This window comes from Maylandia zebra, linkage group LG10, assembly GCF_041146795.1.
Source record: "Maylandia zebra isolate NMK-2024a linkage group LG10, Mzebra_GT3a, whole genome shotgun sequence".
Classification (NCBI taxonomy): domain Eukaryota; kingdom Metazoa; phylum Chordata; class Actinopteri; order Cichliformes; family Cichlidae; genus Maylandia; species Maylandia zebra.
The window spans coordinates 13,292,488-13,312,716 of NC_135176.1; the positions used below are offsets into that span (position 1 = coordinate 13,292,488).

Below are 20,229 nucleotides of genomic sequence, written 5' to 3' on the forward strand. Positions count from 1 at the left end.
GAAGTTCCACTTTGCAGTAATTTTCCTCCAGCTCAGACACCACTGGTGGTTGTGACGTGATGCTTCGCATGTACCTGCTCACCTCTTTCATGCTGCCACCGGGCTTTGGAAAGTTTCTCCCTCCTGTCAGCGTGTGGTATTTCTTCTCCAGGGCGCACAGCATGTCTTGTTCCTGAAAGCCAGAACCAACATGGATATTCAGGTGTTGCGTAGCAAGTTATAATTGCATGTTTGAATCACCATATGATGTGTACGCAATGCACTTTAGAGTAGGTTATTGAACAGTGACAGGCTAACCTTTTGTAACAGATGCAAAGTCACTGTCCTGTCCTTTGCCAGCCTTTCACAGTCTTGAGATGCCTGTAACCCCAGCTGCTTTACCTGAGCTTCCAGAGCAGCCATCTTTTCCTGCAAATCAACACAACTAGTTTCTTCTTCTGGAGGTCAGCTTCTACACAAAAACTGTGCATGTTTTCTGCCATGTATCCCCACCTTCTTCTTGGCCACACTGCAGTGATACTCGGCTCGCTCTTGGAGCAGTTGTGAGCTCTGAGCTTCCTTCTTCTCCTCTAGACGGCTCTCCTCTTCCAGCTGGCAGAACTCCAGCTCCTCAAACTGCTTGGTCCCAGACTCCAGAGCTTCAGCTTTCTGTGCACAAACAGAGAACTTATTGAAATCTGTGAAATGCTATTAAAGGGTGAGGCTGGTCATATCCTATGTAGTTTTTTTGTTAATAAAATGACAATGAAAAGACCAAAAAAACAACAACTATGTATTCACAACTTGGCACATGTTACTCCCTTGAGTGACACATTTCTTTTTATTTTCAACATGTTTGTTTATTTGCCAATGCATTATCTGGCAGCAATCCAGTGCATGTAAAAGATGAATGTAGCTTCTGGTCTAAACCTGCAATATTTCCAAAAACCAGCAGGAGGTGACTTCTCTAACTGCAAAAACAAACAAACTTCATGTAAAGTATATCTATCGGAAACTACCCTTCTGCTCACATGATCCATAACCTCAGTAAACACTTCACTTAAGTATTTATGGTCTCAATCACTAGGTAAATACAAAATACAACAACACAGCCCCAATTAGATTCAGAAAGGACAATGTATGCTTTAGGTGAGCTACTTTGTGGTAAACAATTCTCTAATGTATCAGCATGCAGTGTGTTTTTGTTTCACAGCGAGCTACCTCCTTTACGCCTGCTTTCAAAAATCTAAGATAGGACCACCTAAAACTCCTAAGCAGAGGCTTCAGAAACAGGAATTTATAAAGGAATCAGTGTTACCTGTAGGTTAGGTGCATCTGTTAAATACAGTTTAAGGAATAAACTGCCGCAAATCAATCAGCAGCTGAAAATATTCACTGACCACCACTTGCTAAAGAAACATAGCACAGAAACTGTCTTTGCCCCTTTAACCTTTTCTATTTGCTTATTTAATACTGTACTTAATAAGGCCTACTTTTGTGTAAGCAATGGTTCTTTCTGTCGATGTTCCTGGAAAGTCATTTTCTAGCTGACCATACAGGAGAAAACATGTAGCATAGTTTTTATGGACATGGACTATTAAACCACATTCTTCAAAAACCTGACTGTATTTTAAATCCTGCTGATACTTCCACACATAACTTTGCACATACCCACACACAATGCCATATTGGTTAGCTAAATTAAGGCTAAAGTTAGCAATGTTTGCACTAGCAGCCTTCTTTTCTTGCAGGATAGCAACTAAACATTGTTGCTGTCCAATAGAAGGGGCTGCTGGCTCACTAAACGTTGCCTGGGCTACTGAGGGCTCCCAGCATAACGTCTCAGACGTAAGTGAACAGTTTAAACAACTTACAACTCGTTAGCTGACTAGCATGTGTAGCAAGGTTGGGGAGTTTTCTTTGAGTATAACAACCTGTTTTTTTTTAGTCTTTTCTTTGAATTCATTGACAAAAGTGGTACAGGCAAGGCGACACACTGGAGTTGAAATTGGGTTTGAGTGAAAATTACTCAAGGTTTTCGAACTCATTTTCTACTAGAAGGCAAGCACATTTTAGAGCAAAGCTGTTAATAATATTAATATTTATTACTAATTGAGACTGACATTGTCAAGCATCCAGAATGAGGGAATGGCAGCGAATAAGCAGCAGACTAAAACCTGCTGAATGAGATTCCTTTTGTGCACTGACGATTACAGGTAACATTAACATGATAAACCTGGTGTATTTGATGAAGCACAAGAGAAAATGAGGAAATGCACAGACTTATGAATAGTTCTGAGTGCTTCAAGACAGAGTCAGTGTCGCTTCTGTGCAGTATTGCAGTATTCTGTATATTATAACTCACTATTTCCAGCCTGTGGGCTGCGTGAGAACACTGACCCTGCTGAGCTGCTCCTGTAACTGTTCCCTTAGAGACAAGGGGCACTTATCAAACTGCCTCTTCAGCTCATTGTACTCATTCCTCTGCTTTTCCAGGGCCTTCCGCTCAGCCGACACATTAGCCCTCCCCTAAAAACACACAGAAATACACACACACACACACATACGTGCACACAGTTATGCCCACATTCAGACACACGTACAACACCAAGGAGAAAAATAAAATCACGGGTAACTCAAATTCATGCAGTCAGGCTTGGAGGCTAACTGGTAATCAAGGCAAGTTAGAGAAGATTTAGAGGAACTAGAGGTTAGGCCAAGCAGAGGTGTTATGCATTTAAGATGTTTAGAGCATTTGGTAAAATGTAATTATTAAATATAATTAAAAGAGCTTCTGCATATCTCATAAGCACTTTTGATCACATTCGGCAAGACTTGAAGTTGTTCTTTTACTCTGTGTTTTTTAAACAGATGTGTGCATGTGTCTCTTGTGTTTTCGACATAAGCAGTGCAAGTCAGCTGACAAGATTGTCTATATGTAGATTTTAGTGTATCTAGAATATTTGCATATTCATGATGAATGAGTGAGATTCACGTGTTCAGATTCAAGAACATGTTATTCACGTGCAGTTTGTACATGTAAAATCAACGCCTACTGGATTTACGCCCACCTTGTCCTTCTCTTTCTGGGTGGCCTTGTCCAGCTGGTTGAGTTTGAGCTGTAGCTGAGAGATTATTTCATTTTCAGCCTCCACCTGCTCCTGTTCTGTTCGCCACTCTGCCTGCAGCAGGGCTTGCTCCATCTCCACCTACAGACAAATATGGAGTCAGAGTCTGCAAGTTAAACAAATACTATAAAGAGCTTCTGCTCCTCTTGCTGCATTGGTGAGTTGATCTAAGAGCACGCAAGCTAAAAGGTGAAATATTTCATTAATGGTTATAAACGGCAGTGTACATGTGTGCCTGCTGACCTCATGTTTGGTCTCTTGCAGCTGCTGCTCCAGCTCACTGACTCTGTGTTTCAAATCATCAACCCTGGCCAGGATCCTGTTCCTCTCCTCCTCCAGGTAAATCTCCTCCTGTCCAGCTAACAGCTCTTCACACTGAGTGCAGATTTACATATTAATAAAAATAACACAATTCAGATCAGCCACATCATTTAACACTAGGATGTGTATTTTACCTCTTGGTGCGTGCTCTCTGTGCTGCTAGACTCCTCTCTCTGGATTTCCTCGTCGTTCTCTCTCACCCTCTGGTTTTGGCCGTCTCCCGGGAGAGCCATCCCCCCTCTCGAGTCTGAACAAAGTCCTCTACCAGCACCCAGCAGACCACTCTTCTCCAGCTCCACAGAGCCATCCTCATGATTATACTCTGCGCACAAATTCAGGATGGTCTCCAGTCTCTGTCGCTCCTTTAGAAGACATGCAAAATGTAAGCACGGCTGATATTAGAGATCACTGTATAGATTCGTGTCCTTGAGTGACATTGTCCCATTTAGGCAGCTGTCCCTCTGCCGCTGGCATGGGACAACAGTAACCCGATAGCAGCGGGGCTGAAGCTGATGCAGACTGTCTCTCGGGAGGGGGCTTCTTGGTCAAACCTGTCTGAGCTGCTTGAGTTGTTTATGAAAACACAGTCTGCTGTAACTAAGAAATCCCAACAATGCAAGATCTGTGTGTGCTGGATGAATGTATTGCGGTAGATGTTGCACTTTTTTACAAACTTATTTTTTGCCTACTGCATCATCTCACATGGTTTGAACTTGTGGCCCAGTGTTGTCTCTCATTACAGCAGACAATAGCATGTTTGCTTTAATACTAAAATGATGTGGAGTATGTAATCATCATTCCAGCGAGGAGTCTGGCAATACGAGGTACAATTGTACCCAATGTGCTTCTTCCTGTACTCTGCTTTTGTCTGCTACATAAAAAAATCAGCCAGTTAAAACCACCAGCTCTGTTGTTGCAAGATTTACCCTTCAGACTGTCTGAGGGAAAAAAGCAGTACTGTGAAAACTATGAAATGACATTCTAGATTAGGAAAAGGGGCTAAATATATAGATATAAAGTCAACGTAAACCATAAAATGGTTTTATAGATTGTAACGCTAATTATTTTAAGCTATATGTTATTACATTTTTAATACAAGTGAGCATAGTAAAGCAGGTTTTAAGTTGATGATTCAACATTAATTCTTACTTAGTTTCACCCTTAGTTTGCATCAGTAGGCACAATACAAATTATTTTAATACCTCTGAGATGTTGTCTCATGGAGCACAGTTATTCTGAAAAATATGTATTTACATAAAGATCTTAGATTTTCAGATCTCCAGATGCTGGAGAATCTAGATTTTCATTAACTTCATTAACAAGCGACCAGTTTCTCCACTTCACCACAGTGTCTGCTTCACCTAAAGGTAAATGCGTTTCATTATAAAGAAAAAATGGGGAGTGCCCACATTTCATAAACCCGAAGAAAACTTAGCATATGCACTTTATAACAACATTTCCACACACATATTAGTAAATGAGGGCCACTGTCAGAAGCCATGCTTGTTGGTTGTTTTTTATAATTGTAATATTTTATAATATTTTGTCCAATAATTGTCCATGAGGTAATTTTTGCAATGATCTCCACTCCTGGGAGGATTGGCAAGTGTCTTGAACGTTTACACTAGTGAATAATCTTCCTCACTGTAGAACGATGGATTTCATATTGAACGAGTGTGTACTTTTCTGTTCCACGTGACTGTATGAGTTGTTACTATAACCAACGAAGCAAATGCATGAATTTCATGTCTTATAAAGGAAACTTTCTCAATTAACTCCAGCTCTCTCTCAAAAATACCCTGTGGCCACTTCTCAGTGGAAGTGGTGCTAAAATTAAATTCTCTATTGCATTACTTCCTCTCTGACAATGCCCTTTGCTTTTCCTGAGAGATAACCTGCAGAATAGGGTTTTAAAGTGCAGGCAATATTATAACTATAGGTGGGTTCTGCATCTGTGCCAACTGTGCCAAGAGTGTGGCTTGCCAAATATAGGAATGTATTTTACTGAGAGGATATCCTCCTTTTGTCTGTCCCAGCAGGTCTGCAATTTGTGTGTTTTAGGGTTTAATACAAGATTATGATACTAAAAAACAAGAACGTATTAAAGGCCCTGAAAATGTTTCTCTACATGCCAGTGGGGTTTGTTAGCGCCATTCTACTAAAGAACCAAGACTGTGTGGTAAAAACGAGAGGGCAGGAGAGAATCACTGCTCCAGCTGACACTGGGAGAGAGCTGGATTATCACAGGGCTGACACACAAAGACAGACAACCATTCTTGCTTAAACAAGTTATAAATCTACCTAACAGACAATAAACCAGGGCACGTGGACAAAACCCATGCAGTTACAGATACTGAGGGAAACGAGAGAAAAATAACAGGCAGGTCTGAGCCCAGGACTGGCTTTGAAGCGAGATTGCTAAACACCACATGGCAACACAGATCAAAGCCCCCGGAAAATTAATGTAAAAAGAAAAATAAAAAAACTTCTAGAAACTGCTAAAGCTCATAATTTAACTTTTCATTCTTAGTAGGAGCCAGGTTTACACTTAAGGCACTTTTCCAACCTTTCTGCCAAATTAAGCCAAAAAAATCTTTTTAACCTCTGATCAGAGTCCGGCTATCCCACACTGGCCTTCATGCAAATAAGCTAATGAGCCAAACCTCTACATAATTATTATCTGACTTTACAATAATTAGTTAATATTACAGTTGCCTATTAAAATGGTCACAAAGTGGTTGGTCGAGTCAGAACATATGATTTCTATATGTGTGCTATTACTCAGTAAAGTTTCATAAAGCTTCTGCATAGGAAGGTGTTTGACAAAACAGCAAATGATACTGCTTTTAGCTTGTGAAAAACTAAAGTCAAATACTGGAATTAAATTAAAATATATATACACATAGATATAGATTTTCCACTTATGTAAAGTCCTCTTATTTCTGTCTTTTCACCTGCTTTCTTGGCCCTTTTCTTACTCTTTCTTCATGCCTGTCAAGCCCGGCATTGCCATATTACACTTGCACTTAAGAACAATAACAAAAATGAACAAGAGGAGCCTAAAGAGAGTATATAGTGCTCATTTTGGAAAAGCAAATATATTTGACACAATAGTGAATTCAGATCCCAATTTTGATTCCAAGAGCTGCCAGACAAGACAGGCTTATAAAGAAATAAATTCAAATATAGATCACAAGGGAAAAAAACTAACCAGCACACGCTTAGTTCAAGAAATATCTGTTCTTTAACTCCTTGGGTAGTAGGCAACGTTGTCTACACATGACACTGCAGGTGACTCAACACAATTCTAGAGTCGCTCAAGTAGTAACTATTTTATTTGTTACCAGAAACCCTTTGGGTCCTTAAATAGAGTCCGGACATGAAGGCCAGGCAGCGACCAGCCGCTGAGGTGGGCGCTTCAGCTGTCACTAAGCCGGCAGGATGAGGTGGGGCTGATGTATGGGGGTTGGGTAGGGGGTGGTGTGTGTGAGGAGTAGACTGAAGATGGATTACAAGTATACGATCTGTGATCGAGTGTGGGTACAAATAGGAAAGAGCCTTGAGTCGAGCGCAGATAGCTTTGAAAGTAAAAGCAGCTCATTCTCTTGGTAAATAACCAGCCCGACCCTCCGCTCTGGACCCCAACACTTCTGGAAGAATGTTCACTCCGTGTCATTCGGGCCACATGGGCTGACCATTCCAGTAATGCTCAGAGGAGATGAGCTGCTGGAAGTATGCAACAGGATTTAGAGAAGACATGAAAGCAGACATGGAGTCTGCTATGCCAGCAGTGCCTCTTCTACTTAACTGTGTTTATGCCCTTTATAGTCATACACTTTGTTATCCCTGTAGTCTTAGTCTTCATTCATAGTCCTGTGTTGTTTTTATTGCTGTGTATGAAGCTAAAGATCTCTGTTCATAGCGTGGAAAATAAACCAAATACGTTTATTTCCTTTCTACAATCAAACAAGATTCAAACACTGCTAAAAAGAGATTGAACACTGCACTTATACTTGTTTCCACAACTGCAAACCAGTATTGATGTTCACTTACCAGTTTCTCCATTTCCTGCTCACGCAGCCTCTCCTCTCTCTGCCAGCGATGGTATTCAAGCAGCTCGTCCTCATTGTCGCTGATCTCAGAGATGCTGTTTTTACGTTCCCGAGTGTATGGTTTTGGAAGATTTGGGTCCTTGCCGGATGATCCCTTGGCAGTCGGAAAAGAAGTCTTTCTTACGCTATGAGGGCTAGCGACAGGAGACAAACCAGATGCAGAGCCTAAGCTTGAGACCATGGCATTTCCTGGCGCAGGCCTTGACTGCCTGCTTCCCTGCTCCTTCTCCAGCCCAGCGAGTGGTGATGGACTCTGGGCATACAGTGCCCGCATGACTTCTGCTTTTGAAGGAGTCGTGAGTTTGCGGTTGCCCTGGGGGCTCTCTAGGATGGGGTTAGCATTGAAGCCCTGTGAGGGAAGGGGCAGAGCCGAACCCTGCGATCCTGAGGTCCCTCTGCCGGGCACCCTCAGGGCGGTGGACCCAGACGAGTCTGGAGTAATGACCCTTTGAGATATGTCTACATGGGAAAGAGACTGAACCTGCTCTCGCAAGGGGCTCTGGGATCTCTTCTGTAGGGTGGAACCCCTTAATTGAGGGCTTGACGGAGTCTTTGGGTAAAACTTGATGGATGATGGTTTGTGGCTTTGGCTTAAGTTTTCTGCGCTCTGTCCTGACCCCCTGATATGTTGTGTGGGGCATGATGTTGCCTCTGCCCTTGCGTTCCTCAGAGGCTTTGGACTCTCCTGGGCCTTTTGACTTCCACTGGTACCACTTGCAGCCACAGAGAGTGAGGGCCGTGGATGCGGGACAGGGGTGTGATTGGTATGAGGTAACCGGGCAGGTGTTTTGCTGTCAAGGTTATGGCCCAGGAAGCTGCTGCTGTTCTCATAAATTGAGACATCTATTTTGGAGTTGCTAGTTCCATTGAGCATGTCTGGGGGAACGGGATGTTTACCAATCCCCGGTGATGATGAAGTCTTGAGCACCAAAGAGTCCTGCAAGGTTTTTGCCATACTGTTAATTTTGGAGTCATGGTTCCCATTCAGAGCCTTATGGGGGTCTGCAGGAGGAAGACAGAAACACTTGTGCATGAGCATTCCTGCTGAATAAAGGGAGAAGACAGTTGAGCAAACACATAAACACTCAGTGTGACATCTTTGTCCTTTTGACCTCCACCATGCCTCAGGACGGCTCCAGGACACAGAGGGTCAGTCCACACAAGGAAAAACACACCCCGCCTGCGCATGTTGTTGCACACGCACATTCATACATAGTGGCTTAATAGTGATAAATGTCTTGGAGCCCATAGGTTCCTGTATGAACCAGTGGTCGGGATGCTCCTTAGCTGTGCTGCAATCCTAAAGGGATCCAAAGCAGCTAAATATACATCGACAGCCATGTACCTCATTCAGAGCAGATGAAATCAGGGTTTGGTCAGGAAAGAGTGAACACAGTGGGCAGGGTGTGGCGGCTCTTACTGTTCAGGCACTGACAGCCAGAGCAGTAAGGTCAGAGGAGAATAGATTCTAAATATCACCTAGAGCACAGGGCAGCAGTTACAGTAGGCGGTGGGCCAGAGTAGTATAACATAACACAAATGTAAGTGTAACAGCTGACATATTAAAAGCAAGAAAAGATTACAGCAATCTTTTTGTGCAACGAGGTCACACACTGAGCGAGAATCACAGATTTAAGTGGAGTAGATCACAATGTAGGCCACAGATAATTAGCTCTGAACAAGCTATTTCTGCATCCTGTCAAAGATAATAATATTTCAGTCAAACGTCAAGACTAGCAGGGCTGAAAATGTTTGACTTTTTCGCTTTTGCAACAAGTATCTCAGTCAGATTTTGTTTACTGCTTAAAATCTCACTAACAAGGATCTAAGCCTTGATCTGTGGGTATTTTAAAAAGGCAACCACCTAAAGTTTGATGTCTGAATGTCATTCTACCCAGACATCCGGCCTCTTAATCACTTTAAACTAAACAGTGTCAAATTGTAAGGCACCTATTCAACTTTAACAGGAACTGATTGACTTTTACAGCAGGAAATTATGACTCCAAAGTGGTTTGTGTGCCCAAAGCATTTGCTCTGCCCAGAATAGCTGCTGAGCAAACTGTGCAACCCTCGTACACACAGTTGTTGCAACAAGATTATATTAGGAACACAGGAAATGTTGGAATGGTGTTTGCATTTAATAATCATTAAAATGGGATCTTTACCAGATGGAGTTTTTGTGGCGCTCAGCCCGCGGGTCCCCTCTGGTAGCATGCTCTTCATCCTCTGAGCCTCTTCGGGATGGTTGAAACGGAAAAAGGCCGACTGACCGAAGCACAGCATGCACCCTGCCAGGGGAGGCGGCCATGGACATACAAAACTTTATTTGCTGTCAACATCATTCATATCACAATAAATCTACAGCAATAAAACTGGACTGTTGTTAATCTATGTATTTTTTCCAAACATTATAATTTAATTTAGATCTTACAACTTTATACTTTTTACAGACCACTGCATGTGTCCTACAGTATGCAGACCAATTCATGCTTTCCTTTGTCAGTAATCGGTGCACTGGAAGGTGAGTGAGGTGTGATTGCAAACCACCAGATGAGGTGGTAAAATAAAGATTTCTTTCTTTTTTGATGATGAAATGCCGAGTTTGAACCTCCTAAACAAAGTTTTGACTTGTTAACTAACATGAGCTGACTAGTTCAACTTACATGTAATTAACCGGTAAGTGAAATCAGCTCCTCATCAGTAGCTTGCATTTCTGGAGTCTTTCAAGAATCCCTGATACTCCTGAAGTTTTGTACTGATATTCCACACGAAGTTTAACATGTAGCTGATCCTTTAGAGTCCATAGACCCGCATCGTTGTTCCTTATGATGTATAAACAAAGCCATTTCCTCCATTTACGAGTACTGGTCTTTTTCAGTTGTCCTTTGAATGAAGCAAAGCCTGAAGTATTCTTGTTCAGCAGCTGCTGCCTCCACACATACCGGCTTCAAATGACATTTTGGTATAGCTGCTGGCTTGGATCTTATAGAGAGGGGACTGAGGGGGGTGGGACTGTAATGTCTTTTTTTTTTATAGCAACTATGCATGTTACCGGAAGGGCTTGGAATTGTTTTGTCATCATGACGCCTGGCAGTGTTTTTATCAACGTAGCCTTAATTTAGACATTCGGATACTCAACATTTTATTTTCTATTGCGGCTCTGCAAAAGCAACTGTTTGCCCTACTCAGTCTGTCACCATCAGGTTTATATTTTGTATTTTGGTAAAACTGGTAAACAGGGTAAAGAGCAGTTATTTTAGTTACTTAAGCCTGTGACGGTGCTACCTTGAGTAAGCCGATAAGGTTTGGTGAGGCGAACGCCATCTGCTGAGCACTGGTTTCCACATGGGTACAAGGTGATGTTGCCTCCCTGGTTTTCAATGTAGCAATGCTTAGCTGCGATGCCGGGGCCCTGCAGGGGGATATCTGTCCCCTCACTGCCCAGCGTGGTTTTCCCTGCAACAAGAAAGAAAAACATCTGTCAATAATTTTGGAGAGTCATGTGGTTCGAAATACATTAGTAAAACATTCTTAGACCTGCAGTTCAAAGCCAGTGATGATGTGAGTTGAGTCACAAATGGAACCAGCTTATGAACTCATGTTAAATAACAGGTGTAGGTCTCAGGAGGTGTGTTTAGCCTGACAGATAACAGGGATCTCATCAGTGGAAATTAATACACCCATCTGCTGACCCTGGTGTGTTGTTCTTAGGTTATCAGTTACATTTTGTCTGTAGGTACAGTAAATATAGCCTGACACAAACACATACTATATTTATATTTTAGCACAGAGGAAATGGAGCACACACACACACACAAATCCCCTCTTTTCTCTGGGGTGCCACAGCCTCTCCTCTCTCTCCTGTGAAATGTTAAGGCTCGGGGGAAGACAGAGACAAATGGTGCAAGGAAATCACAGGCAGCATTTGTAAGTGTGCCTCAGTACAAGTAACAACAACACGCTCAGAAGTTAGTGTGTCATCAGTCACTGTCACTTCATTACTCTTGACATTCTGTGCTGCTTACTTATTAAAGAACAATTGCCTCACATTTGGCAATTCCACTTAAGGAAGTGTCAGTAAAATACAGTAGACTCCACTTATGATTATAATTCTCCAGTTGAGACCCTAACTGTCAACCAAACACACAGATATATTCTCAAAACCACACACACACATAAGGGTTGTGACCTTCCAGCAGTGGTAGTAAAGTGATGGCTGTGCTCAGGCGTCCACTTCCCAGGCTGACCAGGTGGGGGCGCTCTGCCTGGACTTTGAGGGATTTGCCTGTTTCAATCAAGTCGAGCGGAGTGCTCTGTTAAAATAATAAAACATCATCAGAGTTATTTTTACACAGCATAAGGATCTGTTTAAGACAATAGTAGTGGGTAATATTTGGATCTGTATGCATGAAGTAAACAGCGTGTCACAACATAACATATAGCATGTAATTAAGCCTGAGTTGGATTGCACTACAGGCCTCACCCAGTAATGTGGCTTTTTTTCTCTCCCATGAATAAGATTTACAGATGGACAAATTCTTATGTGTTGTACATGGCATTAGTTCAATAGTCAGCTACATTTTGTGATGCTGGAAATAAATCCGTGCACAACCCAGATGTCTGTCTGCAGCTGGGAGACACTGGGATCATTTTAATAGGATAATGACTGATTTTATTTGGCAAAGTCAGACGTATTTGTTAAAAAATAAAGAGTTAAAAATAAAGAGTTGTAGAAAGAAAGTCAGAAAAGTTAGAGCAAAAGCACACTTACATTACTACACTTATAGTCTTGTGCTATAAAACCAGATATGCTTGCTCTGAAAGCTTGCACTAATGGATGTGAAGCTGATATTACTGCTATGCTCCTGCTTTTAAACGCGTAAACCTCTCAGTAATGCTGAATAAAGCTGACTTACAACAGATGCTGCTAGTAAAACAAGTTACAATTTATCTTAACTTGTGTCTGCTATAAATAGTCAGTGGCACCGCAGGAAGAAATGCCTCACCTGTAAGACCTGGTGCGTTTGTCGCCCATGCTCCACTTTATTCCTGCTCATGCGGTCCATGTCGGCTGGACTGGCAGAGTTATCCGACTCATGAAGGTCCTGAAGCGCAGAGACAGAGTGGCAGGGCATGAATGGGAGCACTGGGAATACTGCTACTACAGTTGTACTACAATGAGAACAGTGCTTTCCATAGAAGCTCTTCTGTCCCAGTTATAAGCCCATGTGACCAAACCGTTGTACAGAGTAATTGTTTCTTCAGAACTAAACACAGAGCAATCCATCAAGAAAGCTGCTATTGATTTATGCCTCAGCCTTTAAAAAAAAAAAAAAAAAACGTTCGAGAATGAGAGCAACAAACACAACAATAGCAACCACAGATTTTATGTGAAATGTGCTTTGGATATATAGCAGAAGGTTTGAGCTGGCTCTGCAGGTGCTTTACTCATCAGGGGTCAGATGACTGCTTCGTCTGGCTGTGGTGAGTCACCGTGATCTTACAAACAAACAGTCCAAACTGTCTGCAGAAACATGTTGCAGATTAGAGCCGGCTGTCTGCTCGTCTTCCTCCAGTCAGACAGGAGAGCTACAACAAGCCATGAGGACTAGACATGGCTCAAACAAACACGCACAAACACATAGGCAGCCCGGATGACTCATTCATATTTCCACTAAAAGCTCCCATCCGCATCTTTCACTATCACTTGTTTTGCCATCTGGGCATCTAAGCAAAACTAGAGTAGACGCAACTACCTTACTATCTAATGTCTGTTGTGTCTACCCGAGGATGAAAAGCTGCTGTGTGTCGTGCTTGACTCTTGGTTTTACATTTCAAAGTAGAGCTCAACGCTGCCAGTGCCACTGTGCTTGAATGATTCGGTTTAAACTCTGTGACATGTCTTGCGGTGTTTGTTATAGTGCACAGAAGACACGTCATTCCCACAGACACTTTTTTAAGGGCCTGAGCTCTTTGTCGGCCTATGTTGTCATCACTGATTAATTAAAAAAGATTTAAATATCCAGCGTGCTCCAAGTTTAGCTCACGGCGTTTTTACACAACAGGGCGTTCAGTCTGCGTCTGATGTCACTCCAGGCAAGGCTGCTGGGTGAAACCGCATACGTCTGACAATCGCGTCCAGTGTGCGAATCTCAGAGGACCCAGTGACACGAAGAACAGACCATCCCCTCTATTCGTCACTGACACAGGACCCCTCGCGCCTCTGCTGTCAGCCCCACTGCCTGTCAACACTGGGCCTCTTTGAGCCACGCAGTCAGACACAGGACAGGAGAGTGGGCAGGCTAATGTGCCTCTGTCTGCCTCACTCACACACTCACACACACAAACACATATGCTCCTGCTCCAAAAAGCCTCAGTAATTTAACGTACACACCCAGGCAGAGGAACAGTTTTAATGCTTGCGAATGCAGGCCCTCGCATAGTAACCTGTCATTATGGAGGCAGTTATGCCCTTCAGAGCTGCCACAAGCTTCTGAAAATAGATACTTGCCTGCCACACAGACTGGGCTGCCACTTTTAAAGAGAAATGACTTTGGTTTAGAGTGAACAATGAAAAATCAGAGGAATACACAGAAAATCTAACAGCTGGAATGATCAATAAAAAACATGAAATAAAATAGAGTTATATTACAAAGAGAAGATATTAGCACAACAGTGCTGGTGAAAACAGCCAAGTGTTTACTTACTTCACTGACAGACAGGCAGCTTTTACCATCTCTTTACTCTTGCTAAGTCCAGACAAAAGCTGGGTCCATGGGTTTGCCTGACAGTTGCTAGCACATAGAGCAGTGTCCACATTATTGTGTCTAGCTCCTTGCTTTTTTCATTCACTCACTGAGTTCCTCTGCTATTTCCCTCCTCCCAACCCCTTCTCCTGCCCATCCCGGTGCAGAATTACATCAGATTACAGTTACAAACAGTAGAGGGGAACCAGGCACTGCCCTCCAAAACATACTCCCAATTCCTCCATATTGATTGCTTCTCCTTTTTTTGGCAATTATGAGTAAATAACTTCACCCGAACATGCAGTTTCAGAACACTCCAGAATTAGCTCTGCACAGAGTTCACATCCTGCTGAGAGAATGGTTGAAATGTTCAGGCTCTCAACAAGCTTTCCATTAAATGAAAGTTCAAATGGACCGCACCGCCCAATCACACAAGGCGGGGCTGTCTCCTTAAAAGTGTCTATGGGTTAAGCAGGTGTTAACAGTCTAACCCATGCAGGAAATAACATAAAGTGTAGGAGGCGGTGATGGAAAAGACCTTGTGTCCTCTGACTTCCTGCTCTGAGCTCTGGACCGCTGATGCAACGAACTCCAAAAGAAGTGTTTCCACTCTGGAAAACTGTCGAACAACACTTTATGATAACGCTAACTAAATGGACGACGGTGGATTACAATGCTTCCACTGTGTAATGATGGAGCAGAGCGATATGAAAGGTCCACAGGAAGTGAGCGAACACATGTGAGCATCTTTTCAGACATCCCACAGGAACTATTTGGCTTACAGACAAACACAGAGAGAGTAGAAGAGAGTGGGAGAAAGCCTCCACTATTGATCTCTCAAGGCTTTTCCCATGGTCGGCGGCCAGAGAGTAGAGGGAGGAAGTGAGACGGATGATGACTCACTGAGGAGAATGAAAACAAACAAACAGAGGCAGCTTAGTAACCCGATGGACTGAAGACTGCAGAGGTCTGCAGATAAGGTTTGTGTTTTGAGTCCTCAGCGATCATGTGGAGGCTACAGCTGAGGGGGTAAAGTTTACTAAATGACCTTTAAATGGTGATTACAATGGAAATCCCCATATAGCTGTTCATCCATGTGAACAAGCAGATGGAAGTGATTTTTAAATACAATGCAGTCTTTATTATTTAACGAAATGGAACATCTGAAAGATAAATGGTGAATGCAGTTATCTAGTGGGCCAAGGAGTTTCCACATATCTTTCTTTAACAGAATAGATAGCTGCTTACTTACTTATATAGATAGGTACCCAAGTGGATATCAATATATTACTTTAATCAAGGAGCACTACCATGAAGATAATCTAAGGAGCTTGGAAAGAATAAACCTTTCACCTCTCATCTGAGAGGCTTCTTCAGTTCTGCAGTTGCCATGACGATAGTAATAATTATTAAAACATAGACTAAAGACCATCCATCCATTTGCTTCCACTTATCCAATTCGGGATTGCAGGAGCCTATCCCAGCTGCCATGGTGCATCAGGTGGGGTTGACCCTGCACAGGTATGTCACATGGCTAAGAAAGAGAGACAATCAACCATTCACACCTATGGCCGATTGACAATCAGTAGTTAACCTAACCTTACTAACAGCATGTCACTGAACTATGTAAGGCAGGGGAAAAACATTGCTAACCACTGTGCCACCATGCTGCCCAGTACCACAGTGTAATTCTCATAGAGGAAAGTATATAAATGAAGTCAGACAAAGCAGGTAAAGTGGAGTTGGTGGGGAGGTGGGTTGCAAAGTAGCTTGCAGATGCACAAAAGTCCAGGCAGGCAAAGCAAGTTGAAGATGAACTTTTCAGTCTTTCTGAACTGTCTGCAGTGATATCTCAGCCTGGCTGTGAGCACTCTGAGATGATAATAATAAAAGTCCAAAACAAGCTATGCTGTGAGTGTGTGATTTCCCACAGATACTGAACTGCTTGTCTGGTAGGAGGTTTGGATCAGTCAGCTTGTGAACCCTGCAGTTACACACTGTGAAACAGATGTCTGCAGGTCTCTGCAGGATGACATTAGGCTGCAGGTGGAAACAGTGAAGATGGCAACAATTATGCAAGTGGGGGCTCAGGCAGTCAACACTCATGCAGGCTGTGTAGGAAGCTTGATGAGAAGCAGCTTACACATAACGCAGATTTCATTGCCTTAAATTGAGGGTCTCACTCTTTACTTCCTCTCAGACCAAGCATCAATCCTACCCCTTCCCTTAACACTGACAGGACAAAACAAAACATTTCCTTTTAGACAAACCTTAACCTAAATGTAACCTGTAATTATTCTGATGCCACATGTTGAGGGGTTGGCGAGGCTCAGCTCAGGACAGGAAATACTATCCAGAAGGAGGCGGTGATCGTGGAGCGATCACAGAACATCTGCAGCCCAAATTGTTTGTAGAGTTATGGGAAACACCGGGTCTCATTTTTGGAATAATATCAGAACATTGCTGCTGTACAGTAATAATGCACACACACAAGAATGCCATTCAAACCTCCTGATTGGCTAAATTGAAACAAATCCAGTCACACTGAGAAAAAACAGTACCAGCTCAAATCATGTGATTAGTCAAATGATGCTCAGAAAAGGCACAAAGCCAAACGAACTAGTGAACAACAGGAAATTAGAGACATTACCGCAAAAGACTTTGAGCTGCCCACAAAACCAATGGACTGTCTTCACGCGTGACATCTGTCCACTTGTCTTCTTCAGCTTTTTTAGTATGTCTGTATGGACTCATCAGATACTTATTTACATGTAAACAAGCAAAGTTCCCTCATAGCAAGAAAGCTATACTCACTCAGGCACAGTTGCACCTCACTGGCATGTCGGAGAAATACCTCACCATACTGTTATTTCACCAAAGACAGCCTGAGAACTCTCTCCCTCTCTCTCTCTCTCACACACACACACACACACACACTAAAGTGTCCATTCAGAGCCACCTGGGTTTGGCTCCTATTTTTCTCCCTGTCAGATGACTTTCACCTGCTCATGCCTCCCAGTTAAATCAAAAGCCTGCCTTTAAAGATAATGCAAAGATGCGTAACCTGCCGCAAAACCCTGGTGATGCCCTTCTGTCTTCCACACACACATACAAACACTCAAATAAATATTTTTGTTTTCCCATACCCAAGCTCGAAAGGAACATCTCCTCTTCTGCAGTATGATTCAGTCCAAAGATTAAAAACACAAGACAAGGCATCCTCCCAAGCTTTCATGTGAAAAGTCTTCCAGTTCTTTTCTCGAGCATCTTCGCTGCTGTTGAGTAACGTTCAAAGTGAATGTTTCGGTGTGTCTGAACATCATTGTAGCAGATCCAACCCCCCTCTTTCCAGCCCTCTTTTTTTTTCTCTTCCCACTCATCATTCCTCTTTCCCTTCATTAAGCAGGTCCTTCTGTGTCCATGTATAACTTTGTTTCTCACAGATTTGTTGCTTATACCAAGATTTTCTCATGTTCAGACAAATATAGTTGTTTATTTCACAGCAGCTTGAGTACATCTAAACTCTATTACTTTTCAGATGCTGTATAAACAAAGATTACCCATGAACTTGGAAAAACCCTTCTTTTCAGTCTAGATATTTGCTTTTGTTCCAGTCACAGCTTCACCAAACTGTAATTAACATACGAGGTGTTTTGTGGATAATGAAAATCAAAACTTCAAAACTTGCAGAAGGAAAGCCAACAAATTCCATGAAACAACCAAAATGACTGTTTTACCAGAGATCTTTTTTTGTTGTTGCCACAAACAGCTGAAAAGAGCATCACCAGTAAATTTAGAGACTGTGAAAATGTCAACTCAGAAAATTATAGTTATAACAGCCAGTGGACACCGGGGTTTTTCCTTCTGAGCTGGAATTTTTAGCCTGGATGTTGGTGTTGGACACGTTGTCAAGCCCGAGTAATTGGTTCAGCCTGTCCTGGGCTCGGCTCAAACTTGGTGCGTCATGCTGCTTTTGCCGCTATAAAGCACTCAAAGCAGACTGAAATATGTCCTGTGGAAAGGTTACGGGTGAGTTTAGCTGCACACGACTGAGGTTTAATGAGAAAATACGTAATCCATCCCCACCTCTGATATAAAACAACCAATCATTTTATCAGTTATGGATCCCACAAAAGGATTAATTATGTATTATAGCTGGGCATATACTAATGACACTTTAAAATAGTGCTTTGCTGTGTTTTTTCAGATGTCGTACTATTTTATGTAACAGTTGAAATCCTTTCTTTCCTCCGTGTTATGAAATGGCTTATGGTGCACATCTGTCAGCACAGACAGTGCTCTGTCTTCAATAGTTGTTAAATAAAAACACATATGGGCAACAATCAGTTTATGCCACAAGTCATTTTGTGAACTTTTTCAAACATCACATGGTGACCCCTGGTGGCAGCATTTGGGAATTACACTCAAGATGTCATGTTTCCACTGACTGAAAGTTTGGTGTAATTTCTGCCAAATGCTTTCTTTCCTTGATGGGGAATTAAAGGTATTTTGAGCACTTTGAAAAGCAGAATGAACAACTGTCTGTTAGCAGGTGTCTTGTTGTGATGCACTATTTGAGACATCTTCAATCAATGCTCATAAATGCTTATGATCTATGGCAAAGATGTCAAACTCATTCTGCAAGCCAACTTTTGTTCCAAAGAAAAAGTGTTGTTAATTCACAGAAAATGTCTCTTTTTTTTTCTTTTTTTTTAAACTGTGGATTGTAAAACTGAAATTTCTATAGTAGATAGTGTAAAACGTATGAAAACACAGTTAAAAGTACTAAATTTTCACCCTTCTTCACATTTTCCAAAGCTGTCCAGTGAGTCGGACTGGAGTCTGCTGGGTCAGTTCTGGCCCCGGGCCTCATGTCTGTCACCCCTGATCTATGTGGAGATAATTTACTGCCTAACATCTAATTATTCTGTGCTTCGGAATAATGAAATATATTACTCAAATTATTCCTCAGTGGTACGGCTGCTGCACAGGAGCTGTGCATACTGGGTCAGACGTCACTGTGCTGGTAAACTGCAGCTGCCGGTTTCTTCACATGTAACGAGGAAACACCTGGAGCTTTAAGGAGAATGAGCCGTTGGCATGTTTTTCAAGCTTTAACCACACTTTGAACAAACAAACATATTATTCAGGTCGCTCATACGCAAAGATAAAGGTGGAAGCAAATACAAAACAAATGGTAAAACACCCCACCTTAATTCTAGAAATGGGTTACTAGAGCTCCAATTTCTCAGGCATATACCCAAGGAACACTAATGCAGGATAAAAAGAGCATGTATGCAAATAATCTTCCCTTCCTAATGGGTGCGTTTCACTTTACAGTGATATTACTTATTACTCCAAAAATATAGTCATTGATTGAGGCTGTTAGGTCTGTTGGTCATTGTGGTGCAGGAAACCCTTCAAAATGGATACAAATTTAAAACTGCTCTGTGCATATGAACACTTTTGAGAGCTGAAACTCAGATTAGGGTGAGTTATTTGTAGCATGTTATGCTTTAGATGGAAATACGCAATACATATAATACAATATGCCTACACAGATCATTATTTCAGCCACAAATGCATACTAAAGAGCCCTTTCTGCCAAACCAAAAGTAATTTGTAATCAGTCACCACAAAAGCTGCTCAGTCATGCTACTAATAAGGTGAAATGCAACCGGTGTTTCAGGCTCTGGCCCATGTACCTACAGTAAATGTTGATAAGTGGAGGCCATTTTTGTTTTCCTTGTTTGTTGTTAACCGCCGGTCATGAAACAAAGCCCTGTGGTAAATGAATAGTGTTATATTACAACTCTCGAGCTCACGGTATAATCAGTGGGGTTAGAGACCACCAGTCTGAAATTCAGCTCAACCGGCCAGGCTAGCAGGTCTCCAAAACTAGCAAGTAGCATCGATTAGCCTGAAATCAGCAGAATACATCAG

At 42.2% G+C, this 20,229-nt stretch overlaps 1 protein-coding gene across 10 annotated transcripts in view; it reads right to left on the reverse strand.

Moving 5' to 3' along the window:
- phldb1a (pleckstrin homology-like domain, family B, member 1a) overlaps positions 1-17,612 on the reverse strand; it is a 29,565-nt gene extending 11,953 nt beyond the window's left edge. For 2 of the 10 annotated variants that reach the window (XM_076889087.1, XM_076889085.1), the window contains exons 1-13: positions 17,433-17,611; positions 12,547-12,645; positions 11,730-11,853; positions 10,826-10,996; positions 9,706-9,828; positions 7,482-8,542; positions 3,563-3,790; positions 3,351-3,482; positions 3,051-3,188; positions 2,380-2,508; positions 493-648; positions 298-408; positions 83-172 (exon numbers count right to left, since the gene is read on the reverse strand). In XM_076889087.1, coding sequence (XP_076745202.1) covers positions 83-172; positions 298-408; positions 493-648; positions 2,380-2,508; positions 3,051-3,188; positions 3,351-3,482; positions 3,563-3,790; positions 7,482-8,542; positions 9,706-9,828; positions 10,826-10,996; positions 11,730-11,853; positions 12,547-12,606 — 2,523 coding nt within the window. In that variant the 5' untranslated portion in view covers positions 12,607-12,645; positions 17,433-17,611. Of the gene's footprint in view, positions 1-82; positions 173-297; positions 409-492; positions 649-2,379; positions 2,509-3,050; positions 3,189-3,350; positions 3,483-3,562; positions 3,791-7,481; positions 8,543-9,705; positions 9,829-10,825; positions 10,997-11,729; positions 11,854-12,546; positions 12,646-14,247; positions 14,433-16,936; positions 17,048-17,100; positions 17,167-17,432 lie in introns of those variants that run through there. The other 8 variants (XM_076889090.1, XM_076889089.1, XM_004563919.6 and 5 more) reach the window with 7 other exon arrangements.
- Between the last annotated feature and the right edge of the window lie 2,617 nt (positions 17,613-20,229).